General features: G+C 40.2%; 1 protein-coding gene across 17 annotated transcripts in view; it reads right to left on the bottom strand.

The window, feature by feature from the left end:
* ptprfb (protein tyrosine phosphatase receptor type Fb) overlaps nt 1-14,338 on the bottom strand; it is a 108,494-nt gene that overhangs the window by 39,380 nt on the left and 54,776 nt on the right. For 13 of the 17 annotated variants that reach the window (XM_043260392.1, XM_043260374.1, XM_043260357.1 and 10 more), the window contains 6 exons: nt 13,258-13,527; nt 11,776-12,357; nt 10,867-11,000; nt 9,785-9,929; nt 7,758-8,063; nt 5,297-5,490 (listed from right to left, as the gene is read on the bottom strand). In XM_043260392.1, the coding sequence (XP_043116327.1) occupies nt 5,297-5,490; nt 7,758-8,063; nt 9,785-9,929; nt 10,867-11,000; nt 11,776-12,357; nt 13,258-13,527 (1,631 nt within the window). The remainder of the gene's footprint in view (nt 1-5,296; nt 5,491-7,757; nt 8,064-9,784; nt 9,930-10,866; nt 11,001-11,775; nt 12,358-13,257; nt 13,528-14,338) is intronic. The other 4 variants (XM_043260446.1, XM_043260422.1, XM_043260455.1 and 1 more) reach the window with 1 other exon arrangement.

Below are 14,338 nucleotides of genomic sequence, written 5' to 3' on the forward strand. Positions count from 1 at the left end.
CCTCAACAAAAGGCACTCACGCATGTATCAAATCTTCCCTGGACTGAGAAGCCAGCATGGAGCCAACTCAACCGGAGTTGATATTCCTTTTCAGAAAGAAAGAGGAAATTGCTCTTTTCTAGCCGAGAATCTGCAAAGTGCAGTAAAGCATGTCAGAATATCAGTGTGCGGACCCCCACACTGTAATTTTCTATATTAGATCATTCTGCAAACATTCATCCATATCCTATAATTGCTTCTCATGATGGAACTGATGTAGATCTGTGTGTATATTGCATAACAGTACCATTAGCAGACTAGAGGGAGGCCGATATTTCAGTCTGTTTCCCTAACACACTGCTTCCCACACACAGACCTCACTCTGACAATCCTATAAGGTAACGCTCGGCCCGTGTGGCGCCTCGTTAGCCCACTGGCTACTCAGAGGTGGAAGCCTCACGGAAGCCCCTAACAGCACAAGTGAAACCAGCAGATTCACCCAGAGCATGCCTCTCTACAAGTCTGGTAACAATGACTTTATCCACGGCCCGGCTGCCTGGAGGCCCAAGCGCCCATCATTACCTTTCACGGCGAGGAGCTGAAGTCATGCTGATAAGTTGAGTGGAAAGCGTAGAGGCTGAAACATTGATCAGATATAATGGGCCGGAGAGCGCTTCTAACCCTTCAGGTCTGCACTTAAGAGCTGTACTTCAATCATTTAGTCATCGCTGTTTCACTGCATTCACTTCCTCCTCAATGGACTCTTTCTAAACTGCTGCTTTTAACTCTCCTATTAATCGTGCACAGTGTTACAGCAACATACACTTAGCACATACGCGCCGCCATCCCAAAACCGCCGCCACTCTCCACTCAGCCATCAACAATACCCACCACAGCACCGACACAAGAAACATACGCTTAAATAAGCACAAACAACCTATTTAAACTCAAGTTAATGAGATATTTTTTCCGCTTATCTGCTTTCTTAATGGGTTGTTGTTTTCACGCGGCACTTTAGCCTGTGTTAAACGTACGGACCTTTGCTTTCACAAAATTATCTCCTCAGAATCATTCCTTTTGAATGCAAGATGAATAAATTAGCCTAGTTTATTAAAAGGCTTCAGAGAGCAGAAAAACCAGGTCAGAACTGATAGGAATCTTCAGCTGGAGCCAAATGCAGCAATTTTCAGACAGGATATTAAAATAGTAATGGAAGTCTGTGTTTGTCAGATAGAGGCTGTTGGAGAACAAGAGATGAAAGGGGAAGATGGTGCTGATATTAATCAGGGGAAATAAAGGGTTCTCCTCTCTCTCCTTCATCTGGCGAGTGAGTGATTCCCTCAGAGTTGGCGCTCTTTGTGTCTCACATTCACGTTTACCCATAAAAAAAAAAAAAAAGAGACATTTACATCACAGCAATTTGCTGTAACAAAGCAACCAGAAGTCATTTACTCTTAAAGCGAGTTGATTTGAGGCCGCATGAGTGGAAACAACTGTTGGCAACATGACGGTTTATACATGTGCCATATATGAATGCATAGCAATGGGACGTAGCAACCAAAAATGGTAAACTAGTGGTAAACATATCTACTAACAACAACACACAAACCCAGTAAAAAAAAAACACCTGAACCAACTAATTAAGATGAAAATCAGTTAAAGCGATTCAGAGCTCAAATAAGACATTGACCCTCACAAAGCAGCTTTGGACACCCTTGACCTATCCCGGTGAGATGATCGTATTTTATGTTTACAGTGTTACTGGGTTGGAACCTTCCATGTTTTGGCACCATTATTAAAAACCGCACTACCCACAGCTTCAATCTCTATACGACTGTCATTTGCTCATTCCCTCTTCTATCCTACGCCCACTACTAATGCAACAAGATCCTAACCAAACAGCACAGATGACTGACAGCTGTAATTGTAGGGGACTATCATGCAGATTTATTGGAATTTTTCATGGAAAGGTTGACAGGTTTCTCCAACGGCCACTTGCTTGGCTCTCGTGGCACAGTGGAATGGATCAATTAACTCAATCTCTCGGTTAAATTTAGACCTAGAATGAGGGAGGTGGTGTGGGTTCCCAGACTGGCTTTTTTTTTTTGAAAAGAAAATTCGTTTATCCCACCCACGGACAAACAAGTGCTCGCTGGTTTCCTGGCTTTTCAGCTGAGGCCAGGGAGCCAGACGAGAGAACGGTTTCTCAAGTTGCTCAGAGTGAGACAAATGAACGGTTCAAATTATGACAATGTCTCGATACAAACTTGGTACAGCAATGGTACAGCAGTGCACCTTTTATTAAAATTGGAAAAGTCCATGTCCTATAACTAAACTTGACCTTACGTCACAATATGGGAGAATTTGCATTTAATTATGAGTTTAAGAGTTATAGGTAACAGTTTATGCAATAAAAATAAATAACAACAAACTGGATAACAAAAATACTGTTGGGATACTTGAGAGAGAAGCGTGAGGATGATAAAAAAAAAAAAAAAAAAACTTGACAGTCATGTTTTAGCCCAGTTTCAGAAATGTATGGCATTATATAATAAAATGTGTACGTGCTGATTGATGTTAACATATGCTGGAAAAAAAGTTCTAAAACGAGACAACGAAACAAGACAAATAAGCATTGTTGTTGTGTAGCTAGTCAGTTTGTAAATCTTATGTTAATGTTAATTTGTAGCCTAGCTATTGGGTTTGGATCGGTTCAGTAATGCATACTAAAAGCAAATAAAAAAAACTTTACACGCGTTCCTGTTTTCCTCCGAGATGTTTTAGGAGCCCATCCATGCAGAAGCCCATGCTCTTAAAGCCAAGAGTGTCTCTGAAGGTGGTAGAGAAACAGCGCATATTAAAAATGAACAACTGGCAACCCCCAGTAGAACAAAAATGGATGTCTTGAGAAATCCGGGTCTTTTTGTCAAGACAAAAAGCACTACACGCCATTTATCAAAGCAACTCTGCAACCACCCTGCTAAACCATTAGTGTTACACAATACACAATGGATTTTCATCACTTCTCCGACACGTTTTCTCCCTTCTTCACTAGCTCTCCCTGGCCAATTACATCCCAGAGAGCAAAGCAACAACACATTCTCTTTTTTTCTAAGGGCCAAAAAAGGAAGAAAGATGTAGACATAAATGTAACCAGAGTCTTGCGATACATCTTCAATGTCTGAGAGAAAATAGAGACACAAGGTGAAAATAAACAGGCTTGTATGGATCATTGTGTCTGAGGAACCTGATATTTATAAATACATCTAAGCAAGTCTTGCAAGTGTTTTCATGGGTTTTTTTTTCTATGACAATAACGGCGAATGAGTCATGTCCTCAGACAAACCATCACAGTTCATGGTAAATGACTCAACAACGCTTCAGATGTCACGGCGTATGAAGGGAATGCTGTTTGCCAAAGAGGGAGAGGCAAGCGCAGGTGCCCTCAGGTTTGAGAGCAAAGAGGTCGACAGCAGTTCACCTGACAGATACTGTAAACAAAACCTGTCTAATGTTTTTTATTTGTCACCGATGGAAACTAGATGAAAAAATGTTGAAAAACTCACAACAAATGTGTCTTGTATGCTGTCAAAAACATTTAGAACGGCTGACCTTGTGACATTAAACAAAGTTTACAAGTTATGACTTGTGGAGGTGTTGGACTAGAGGCGCTGGACAGACAAAACATCAGCTATACCACAAGGCAGAGTGGCGAAGGTCACAAAGGCAACTTAAATCCACTGAGGATTTTATAGAATATATAATATAAAGATGCACTGCTATGCGTCTCTTTTTCCCCCTAAACATGCATCATCACTGTGTGCAAACAAAGAGATACCATCTGAACAACACAAGAGCAATACCAATAACCAATATGGTACCAATACACGCATCCCTGATAAAATTAGCTGGAACCAATTAACGGCAAAACAGAAAACATATGTGCGCTGATGTGTAAGTTAATACATTTGCATTACGCATGCACTCTTTCACTTGGCTATGTACTTATGCAAATGAGAAATAATCTTCTCGATGCACCAGAAAACCCCCGTCACCTGCCCATTTACTAAAAACCATTAAAGCCCACAGTGGTCCATAAACATCTCTCGTTACGGTCTTTTTTTTAAGTCTAGCTCAGTGAGGGGAAATGCTTACACAGGCAAATGTGAAACTTTTGTTTGGGGGCAGGGAAGGTGCAGAAAAACACATGTCTATGCAAGTTAATTCTGAGCTAACAATTCAAGAGCAGAAGCATTTAAATGCCCCCAGTCTGATTCCCCTGATTCTCGAAAAAGTGTCTACTTTAAGATATTCATGGATATCTAAATCCCTCCTAAGGATTACTATCTTTCTTCCATCTCAGTGCACCCACGTTTCTTCAGGCAGTTTTAAATCTCCTTATATTAACGCACCATGAGCGAAACAGAAAAAAAAAAATTACAGAGTAACAAGGCAGTGCATATGTATTAGTGTTACAAAGCGCTGAATTCTTGAAAGGCCACCAATGGCGTGCGCCTATGAAATATTTAACAATTTACATAACACTGAAGACTCAGAAAAAGAGTTTATGTAGATGCGTAAACATGTATTCTGAAAATTCATAAGACAGACAACATTTCTGTTCCAACCCCTGATTTGCCTACCAAGACAGCATTTTTAGGAATTATACATTTGTAGCTAATTAAAAAAAACAGCTGAAATGAAATATATTATTAAAATAAATAAAAAGCGTAAAAATTCTAATATTTAATATTTAAAATATATATATTTTTTCATTTTATAAGATAATCAAAATAACTAAGCTAATGAAAATGTCAAGATGAACTAAAGTTAACAATATTTATAATAAACTAAAAGAAAAAACTAAAAACTGTATCTAAATAATACAGCTACCACTGTCAGAAACAGTATGGAGTCATGACAATTTTTTTATAATAAATTATAAAAAGTTTAAAAAGTAATTAAAAATATATAATTCGTTTCAATAATTTCCAAAAGATAAAGTAATGATCATTTTTAAACAAAGTTTGGCGTGCTAATGCCAAACTCTACGCTAATCAGCTGTGAGGTTTAGTTGAGTCTCTTGAGTGCTTTATATAAGAAGCATTGTTTTTGTGGCACCCATGTAAAGCTTTTCAATAAGTCAATTAAGAGGTCCGATTTCAGTTAGGATGCTATCTCAGAAGGCAGTTGTCTACTTAAGACAGTAAGTAAGCTTACTAGGGTGTGGGACAGAGTTCAACTGAACAATAACAATGACATCCAACTCACTGTGCAAACAGTGAAGTGCTACAATAAAAAAATTAGCAGGTAGTACCTGTGCTTCTGGCAGAGCGACATCCAATATATTTGGCTGACTACGTGGCTCCCCGTTCTCCAGGCGAGAGTATATGACCTGGTATCCTCGGATCTGGCCGTGCTGCTTCCCAGAAAGAGGCGGCTTCCATGTCACACGAATAGCTGTGGAGTTCACAGCCTCTACTTCAACTTTCCGAGGTGGCGCTCCAGGCACTTAAAAGGGGACAATTAGATTTAAACTTCAGAATGTAGGCTTTTTGGGTAGCTTGAGATAAAACACACTAATAAATGCTAATGACTTTTGGTTTGGCTGAGGAGAGGTATTTGTTTTATAACATTTGTTGGTTAAAAACATTTATCATGCTAGGAAAAGCTAATGTGGCTTCTGTTATTTTGTCCACAACGATTCAAGCAAGCAAAAGACTAGTGCAAAGAAACCTTGGTAACACTTTAGAATAGGTAACACTTAACTATTAACTACGACCTTTCCCTAAATAAATTCTTAATTTGCTGCTTATTAATAGTTAGTAAGGCAGTTGTTAAGTTTAGGCATTGGATAGGATGAGGGATGTAGCTGGCATAATAAATAGCATCATAAATAAGGAAAAATTATGATGCTATCATAAGATATGACGTTATGCTATGCTTCTGCTATTTTAGAGAGAAGATCCAAATATCCAGGTCCGAGGTAAGGACAAACAGAGCTAAATTGGAAGAGAATGAGAGGGATACAAAATGAAGAAAAAATGATCTGATATGCAGACATAAAGGGAAAGAGATTAATGAAGAACTTATATACAAGTTAGGACATTTTTTAAGTGTCTTATGCTCACTATTTATTAATTTATTTTTTGTTGTTGTTGATTTTTAACATTCATCAGGCATTCGTCAAATAAAATTTGCTTCAGATTTTTGTGAAAGCCATCGTATATTAACATAAAAAATCTTGGGGTAAAAAGCATCTTAAGTAAATAAATGAATAAATTTAATTCAGCAATATTGACAGTAAAGCCATTTATAAAGTAGTAAAATTTTCAAACTAATGCTGAACTATTGATTGATCAACTCATTTCCTACACCAAATAGGTTGAAATTGCAACAATACTTAAAACATTAACGCAGTTTTGATGAGAATAAGAGGCTTCTTTCAAAAACATTAGAAAATTGAATTATTCCAAACGTTTGACTAGTGGTGTAAGTCCACTTCTAAGGAAGGTGTGAAGGGCAAAACATGGCCTGTGAAAAAGCAGGGTGCTTTTGTATGCGTGCAGGACAAGCATTGCATGCTCCGGGGAGCAGAGCAAATCCCGTTATTTAGAGACAAAGTGCATGTTGTCTGGTAGCAGAGCATGCAGTGAGCACATCCGGTCTTATACCGTTCTCTACCAAGGCTTAATAAGCCTCTCTCCTTAGCCTACACTTCTAGAAACCTTATCAAAGCACTCTGGAATTGCCTTAAGTCACACGTGTTACAGCCTGGCTATATAACTTGTGCAAAGGCACAAAAAAAATTCTTAGTAGCACAACTGGGAAAGGACAGAGTGTGAGTAAGAGTGAGTAACTGCTTTCAGGGCTGATGTCTGTGACTTCATGTCTAGGTTAGGGGATTTTGAACTTTTGAGGTTAAGGATCCCAAAATGTAAAAGTATTTATTATTATGCTATGTAAAAGTACTGTCTTTCAATTTATTATGACCCCAAACTGGTGCATGTATATGTATAAAATGTATATATGCAAAATGTATTCAAATACAGCATTTTCACTGAATATTACTATTACAAATATGTTGTAGAAAAATGTATTTGTTTTTATAATTAAAAATGCATTTTGTAACGATTTTATCCTTTCCACTTCTCCTTGGACCCCCTTGTAGCTAAGGAGCATGGTTAACAGCTGGGTTTCCTGGAAAGCTGTGTCTGTTGTTTAATTAAAGTATAGGACAATTAGATCATCTTTGAATGATAAGATGACTCTGAGCTTTCAACCCTTGGTTAGTGGTCCACTAATTTTATGGTGCTCTAAAAGGATGTTTCTGTGATATTGCTCCCACCTCACTTATACAGTTCAATTATAATTAAAACTCAATGCTCCATCTACCAAGTTCAGTCACCGTTACTCTTAAGGAAAAGACACAGCTTTCAGGTTCTGGTTTGATCAAGGACAGGTGACAAATGCCTGTCTTCTAAAGCATTTAGAGCAAGATCACACCGCACAATTTTTAAGTGAAATGTTTGACAAGCAAGGAAATTAAAAGTCACAAACACTTAGAATTGAAAGCAATTCTTTGGGAAACCATCCGACTAGATGATTTTGTTCATTTCCTTCGGTGTCTTATAATTCTGGTGAGGCTATTCCAGTCACGGATAGGAATAACTGTTAATAGCCATGCTTACAATTGTCAGAAAAAGAGAAGAGAAGAGAAAGTTAGCAGCCAGCAGCGGCCCGACATTATTAGTCCACACGGGATACTTCAGACCTACCGTCCTCGTTGGTACGGACACGCACAGCTGTGCTCTCAGGGCCAGGGCCCACATCGGTGTGAGCTCTCACCCACACCTGATACTCCGTCCACTTTTCCAGGCCCTCCAGCACATAACTGGTGGCATCTGCTCCAATGTCCGGTACCTCATGACGCTCAGTGTCTTCACTGTTCACTGCCTGGTAGCTGACTGTGTAGCGCACGATAGCGCCATGGCGACTAGCGGCGGGTGGTGCCACCCAACTCACCTTGATGCTGGTGGAGCTCAGACTGAGCAGGTGCACGTCTTGAGGGGGGGCAGAGGGGGCTGCAGGTGGGGGCAAGGCAAGGGGATGGCATCAAGCAAAATTAAACAACTTAAAGAAAGCTCGCTTCTGGACTGAGAGGTTGGCACAATAAAAAAAAAAACGTCTTTGTGTATTTGTATAGACTTTATTACATATTGGTTTGGATCGGGCTCAGCGAACACCTTAAAATATATTTTAAACTGTAATAATATTTTAGAGTTTTCACTATATTTTTGATCAAATAAATGCAGCCTTGGTGAACATGGTAAAAAAAAAACGACTTCATAGTATATAAATTATAGTATAATTTTAAAATGGTAGTGTTTTTAAGAGTGTTGTTGATACAAGACTGATTAAAATGACTTGCCATTGCTAAAAGTATCCTCATTTTGCTGGTGCTGTGTGTTAATTTCTTACCTTGGTCACAGCGATCAGTAAAGTCACAACCGTTAACTGCCTTTTTCTGCTTGGGTGTTGACAAGCAGGGGAAAGGCCATCGGTTTGTGTTTTAACAGGCGTTCACACATTCTCAGTCAGCCTATTGGCCGAGAAACAACAGCCCCCGTTTGTCAACGATCCAAGTGTCAGTGAGTGTGGCAGCTGACGCGTCCGAGAGCGTATTCTACCATCCTGCCTCAGCTAAAGTGTGCTGCTAGCTTCTTTTGGCAGGCTCGGTGCCACTTCTGAGTGGCTGAGATAAGCACAGCACCAGCAAGGCTTATTTGATTAAGCCTGTGACGGATTGAGATCAGGTGAGCCACCAAATTAAATGTTCCTGCACAACACAGCACAGTCCAGAGGCATAATAAATTACATCGACAGCACAACAACAATTTACAATGATCAAAAAAAGCTAAATGGCTTTCGTTCATGCAGCTCCATATGATAAACATAAATGTGTAATAAAACAAGTGACGATAATTAACTAAGGAAGAAAAGAGAGAGGAATAAGAACAAGAAGAAGAATGTGCACTGGGATTTTAACATGCTTGCATTCCTTTGTTAACAACCAGAGCAGTTTGGTGATGTCGCACCGCTATTGGCACCCACGGTGGGATTGAGCACAAGGCGTCTCTCATCAGGCGGTCCTTAATCTGACAACTGTGGGAGAGCCACTACAAATGCCTGATGCTGCAGGAGGTGACAAAAATACTGCAGCCGTAGCTGAACATTTCAACAGATTGTAAGGTTGTTTTTTTTCAAGGGGTCCTGACACAAACCTCAAAAAGATCAAAGGGTCTTTTTGAGTCCTGGAGGAGGTGATAGACAGGTCTCTAGGAGAAGATGAGGCTGTGAGAGACTCAGGGGAAAGGAAGTACTCCAATACTGTGAGATGACTGTAAATTTTGTTACATATTCTCTGAACATTGAACATCTTTTGATATGGTTGGGATGGGGTTATACGCAAGCAGTGTTAAATTTAGCACAAATGTAGTGCTTTAGCTCCTGTTCTTGAGTAGGCTTCACTCCTCTGGCTTTTAACAGTGCAGCAATTACAAATCACATCGATAGCCTAAGAGCCAAAATAATAACGACAAAGGCACAAGCAGACACCGAACGTACCTTTTGCCCTTGTCAATGTATAAAGGTATTCTCTGGCTTAGGGGTGTGAGAGAATTAATTGTGGAGATTGTGGTAGACAACAGCTTGAGAAAGGAAGGTAAAAGAGGTCCTCTGGTTTGTCCATAGAGACAAATTTAAGTTAGTTGACATTATTTAAACAAAAAAAGAGGGCACTTACTGGACTGGGCAGTCTTGGCCTCAATGGGTTGAGTGAAGACCCCTAGCCCCATTTCAGAGCGGGCCGCCAAGGAGAATTTATACGGAGTGTCCGGCTTTAGACCTTCAACAGCGTATGAGCCGGCAGGGTCAAACGTCACATGGATCTGAAAAGGAAACATCAAAATTTACTTTACTTTTCTATGTCTATTGTCACCCCGTCTGTTTTATAAAGGCATGTTATTAACCTTACTGTGAACAATTCATCCACGAATATGTTTTTTTTTACCATGTCATTTTTAATTATCATAATCTCCTGGTGAAATGACAGACTCTGTTGACATGTCAGACCATTCCAACCATTTAGCCAGCTTAAGCCCATCCCTTTCCTACAATCGACTGCAAGCTAAAATTCAGATCTGTCTTCATCAAAAAACAACAATTATTGGAAAGAACGCAGTCCAATTCTACATGTTGTCTTGTTCAATAATCTATTTCACTCAGAAGTATGTCACTAAACAGAAAAAGATCTGTCACTACTTTTTTCATCGAAACTTTGACAGTGAAATTTAACATAAGCAAACTATTTACTGCAATTTTTATTTCATAAAACGTTTAACGTTTAACAGATACAATCGTAGGCTGCCTTTTTTCTAGTGTAAGTTTCTGATAAATCAATAAATCTACATACGCTTTTTTCATTATTCATTTTAAGATTGTAGGGCAGACGCAGAGGTTTTTCACAAAAAAATTAAAAGTCTTGTATTAGCATACAGACACAATGATGGCTATCACAATGAGTGTGCATAAGAAGTCTAATCTCAGTATGGATGAATTGAGATCAAGAAAACGCATCCAAACAGTCCATTCCAGCATCAGTTAGAAATGCTGTCAAGCACCGAGCACTGATAAGTACATTCTGTTTTTGCACAATCTAATTCTATCAACTGACTACAGACTTTTGCCTGCAGTCATTTTGTGAAATGTCAATTTTGGCTATCTTTCATTTGTATCCATGGCCCACAGCAACAGCTGCACACGTTCAATATCTGGTCTGCTTGTAATTCTGAATGAATCAGGCAGAAACAAGCACTGGCGTGATACCTTGTTCTCCAATTCAGCTTCCCAATAAAGCAGCTCATATTTGATGATGGGGTCCTGGACTGGCCACAACCAAGTAAGCTGGATCCGTGTATCCAGCTCTGCTTCTGCCTCAAAGTTGGAAGGCTGAGCAGGTACTTGAATTTCAACAGACAAAGATATGTTAGCGACAAGAGATGCACAAGTATTTTTATGATATTGGCATGACAATGATTGATGCACATTTCCTGATTCAACTAGATTCCAATTCAATTATACTTCATTATGATTCTGATTCATTCTGGTACATTTTAGTCACAATGTCAATTTTGCTTCTAAAGAAATTCTCTCCAAGCTTTTGCTGTAAATTATATGAAGAACCTTCAAATTTGGTTTATTACAAAAATATGAAATGATCACTAAAAAATAACTATAGGGCCCAGTCAATCCTATCAATCCTGTAATATATTAATTTATTTCATATGCAGAAGCAGTGATAACAATGTTCATTTATCACCCCCTTCTGATGGATCTTTATAAATGACCCATTAAAAAAATCTGACTTTACTGGTTATGATGTATGATTGAATTCACTAAAAATAAATTTAATTTATTTTTAAAACAATTAAGTTTAATTGTTCATGATTCAGACTATAATAGTCACACTGTACTGTATGTTTTTGATTCACTAAAAAATAACTATGAGTTTAATGAGTCACTTGTTCATTCAATCAGAATACACTGTTCACATTGTATGTTCTTGATTGACTAAAAAGAACCAGTTCATACGAATCCTTTGTTAAAGAATGAGCCTGCACTGATCACATGATGTTATTGTATACAACATCGTGATTGATCAGCAAACATTTTTTTTTTACTCAGCCCTATGTAAAAGCATTGATGTATTATTACTCATTAACCCTTTAACATTACCTCCTTGCTGAGTCTTGACCTGCAACACGTCAGATGGGGGTCCGTCCCCTACAGATGTGAAGCCCAACACACGTAGGCTGTAGGTGATGTCGGGAGTCAGGCTCGAGATGGTTGTGAGACGGCTGTCATCCGTGTTGTGTTTCTGCCAGGCACTGAGAGGCGCGTCCAGGTCAGATGTATAGTAGATGCGATAGCCTCTAATCTGACCATTAGGTTCTTCTGGCGGTTCCCACTGCACCAACATGGTGCTGGCACTCAGCATACGTGCCTGGACATGCAGTGGTGGGGAGGACGGTGCCTGCTCCCCAGTCCGTGTTTCAACTGGGTCACTGGGTGGACCACGGCCAATGTTGTTGACCGCCATAACACGGAACTCATACTCAGAATAAGGGCTGAGACCACCGATGCTATAGCGTGTAGTGGCAACACCGTCCACTTCCTGGAAGTTAGTGTCCGAGGACTTGGCCCGGTACTGGATAATGTAGTAAGATACAGGTTCAGGGTTTCCAGAATCCCATGTCAATGTAACACTGGTAGCTGTAGTTTCCGTCACAATTAGAGACGTAGGAGGCTTTGGGAGTGCTGAGGAGCAAACAATAAGAAAGGAAATGAAACAGATGACAGCATATGTAGGCTAAGCTGCCTACACGGTGCACTCCTAAAATAGAGAAAGACAGGCAATGCAAGACAGAATGAGAAAGAAGAAAGGCCTGCATTCTGATGATTCAGAGAAAGGCAGACCGTGCCGCCTCGTCATTGTGTCTTTAAGATTTGTGGCTGGACTCCAGATAAATGTCAGTGACATTCTCCGAGTCCATATTGATTGGTGAAGTGCAAAGTGCAATCAATAGAGGCAGCCATGATGACGGGGAACGAAGTCTGGCAGGGCTCGGTTTTGTCTGGTGGGACCAGCCGCACTGATACAGCTCCAGACATCTGGTCTGGGTAAACACATGCTCAGAATAATCTCAAGCCTTTCATTTTCTCAGAGCCCACAGTAAAATGTGGGAAATCCCTAAAGCTCAGTCAACACAGAGCAAGTGTCCATGTTTTTTCTTTGTGTGTATTCGCCAGACGTACCAAACAGCTGGTCCGAACCTTGGGGTTGCAGTTAGAAAATAACTTTTTCTAGTCTCTGACAACCTGTTCAGGGTCTTGGGTAAACTAAGAGTCCCTACAGAATCTACAGAACTGACCCTATTTATGTTCTTAAAACACATACCTGGTCTAAAACTTATAGTAAATTTATTCAGCTCTAGCTCGAGGTCATTCCATGTGATATCATTTTAAATTAAAATCCTTGTGTGTAGGCAACAGCACATTTGCAAATTATTTCAGCTCTGAAAAGCAAATCTCAACTACTGTAAGTAGTACACACATGCTTGAGTGTACATTTAATGCTTTGCACGCTCAGAGACGGAGCAGAACATGGAAAATTAAACATAGCTGGGCATTTACAGTACACTTTTTCAGGGATCTTACCTTTGACCGAAACTTGTGCGGTTGCCTCGATCATACCAAGAGATGAGATAGCCACGCAGGTGTAGTTGGTCGATTGGCGGATGTTGGTGAGCTCCAGGACATTGCGACCCACGGGCATCTCCTCGTCCTTGGTGAGCTCCACGTCTCCAGCCATCCATTTGACATAGGGCATGGGGGCACCCACCGCTACACAGGTGAGGTTGACACTGCCTCCTGGCATCACCTCATGGTTGGTAGGTGGGATAGAGAAACGGGGCGGCACTCGTCGTACTACCAGAAAGAACATCCAGTGTGAGTTTCAAAACAGGTAGCATTTTATATAAATTTTGATACAAAAGACCATATACAGGGAAATCTATCGTGATTACTACATCTCTAGTGTGAATACTAGGGCTGTGTCACTAACATGAACAAACTAACATGAAGTTGAGCTGACAGGTCAAACAAATTCTCTTCAAGGGCCGAGCTGCCACTTTTTCCATTTGTTAAAGCCTAAAGCTTAACAACTGGAGGCAGGAAGTCAATATTGAGGCTCACACATATGCGCAGAAGAGGGCGATAAACCAATACGTGCCGGGGGAAGGGTGAAGAAGGCATCGTAATGGTATTTTTTATACAGTGAGACATTAAAATTCATGCCAAAGGGGAGCTTTATTGAATTGTGGATTTGAGGGAAAAAAAAAAAAATCATCCTCGCTGAGGCATTGCGGGATGAGGAGTTTTCTCTGTCAGTTTATCGCCCAGTGGCACTGAGACCATGGTCTGTTGTTGCTCAGTCCTGCCTGGATTCGGGAACCTGCCTGAGACCTTGTGGGAGTCGCATTGTTCACTGGGCCCTTCTCTTTGTGAGTCTCTGATATGCAGATAAACCTGACATTAAAAGAGGTTCCCATGGAGACGAAAAAGAGCCTGCTGACACTGTGCAGAGATGGGGAGGAGAGAGGAGAGCTATCAATGGAATTCAAACCTGCCTTGACATATACTGACTCGACTGCATGAGGCCAAGCTCATGGTGTATGAAGAACTAATCCACAAGGATCAGCGTGAGAGAAACATCAACGTTTTTAAAGGGTATTCTGTT

The sequence above is a fragment of the Puntigrus tetrazona genome, chromosome 2 (assembly GCF_018831695.1).
Source record: "Puntigrus tetrazona isolate hp1 chromosome 2, ASM1883169v1, whole genome shotgun sequence".
In the NCBI taxonomy this organism is placed as follows: Eukaryota; Metazoa; Chordata; class Actinopteri; order Cypriniformes; family Cyprinidae; genus Puntigrus; species Puntigrus tetrazona.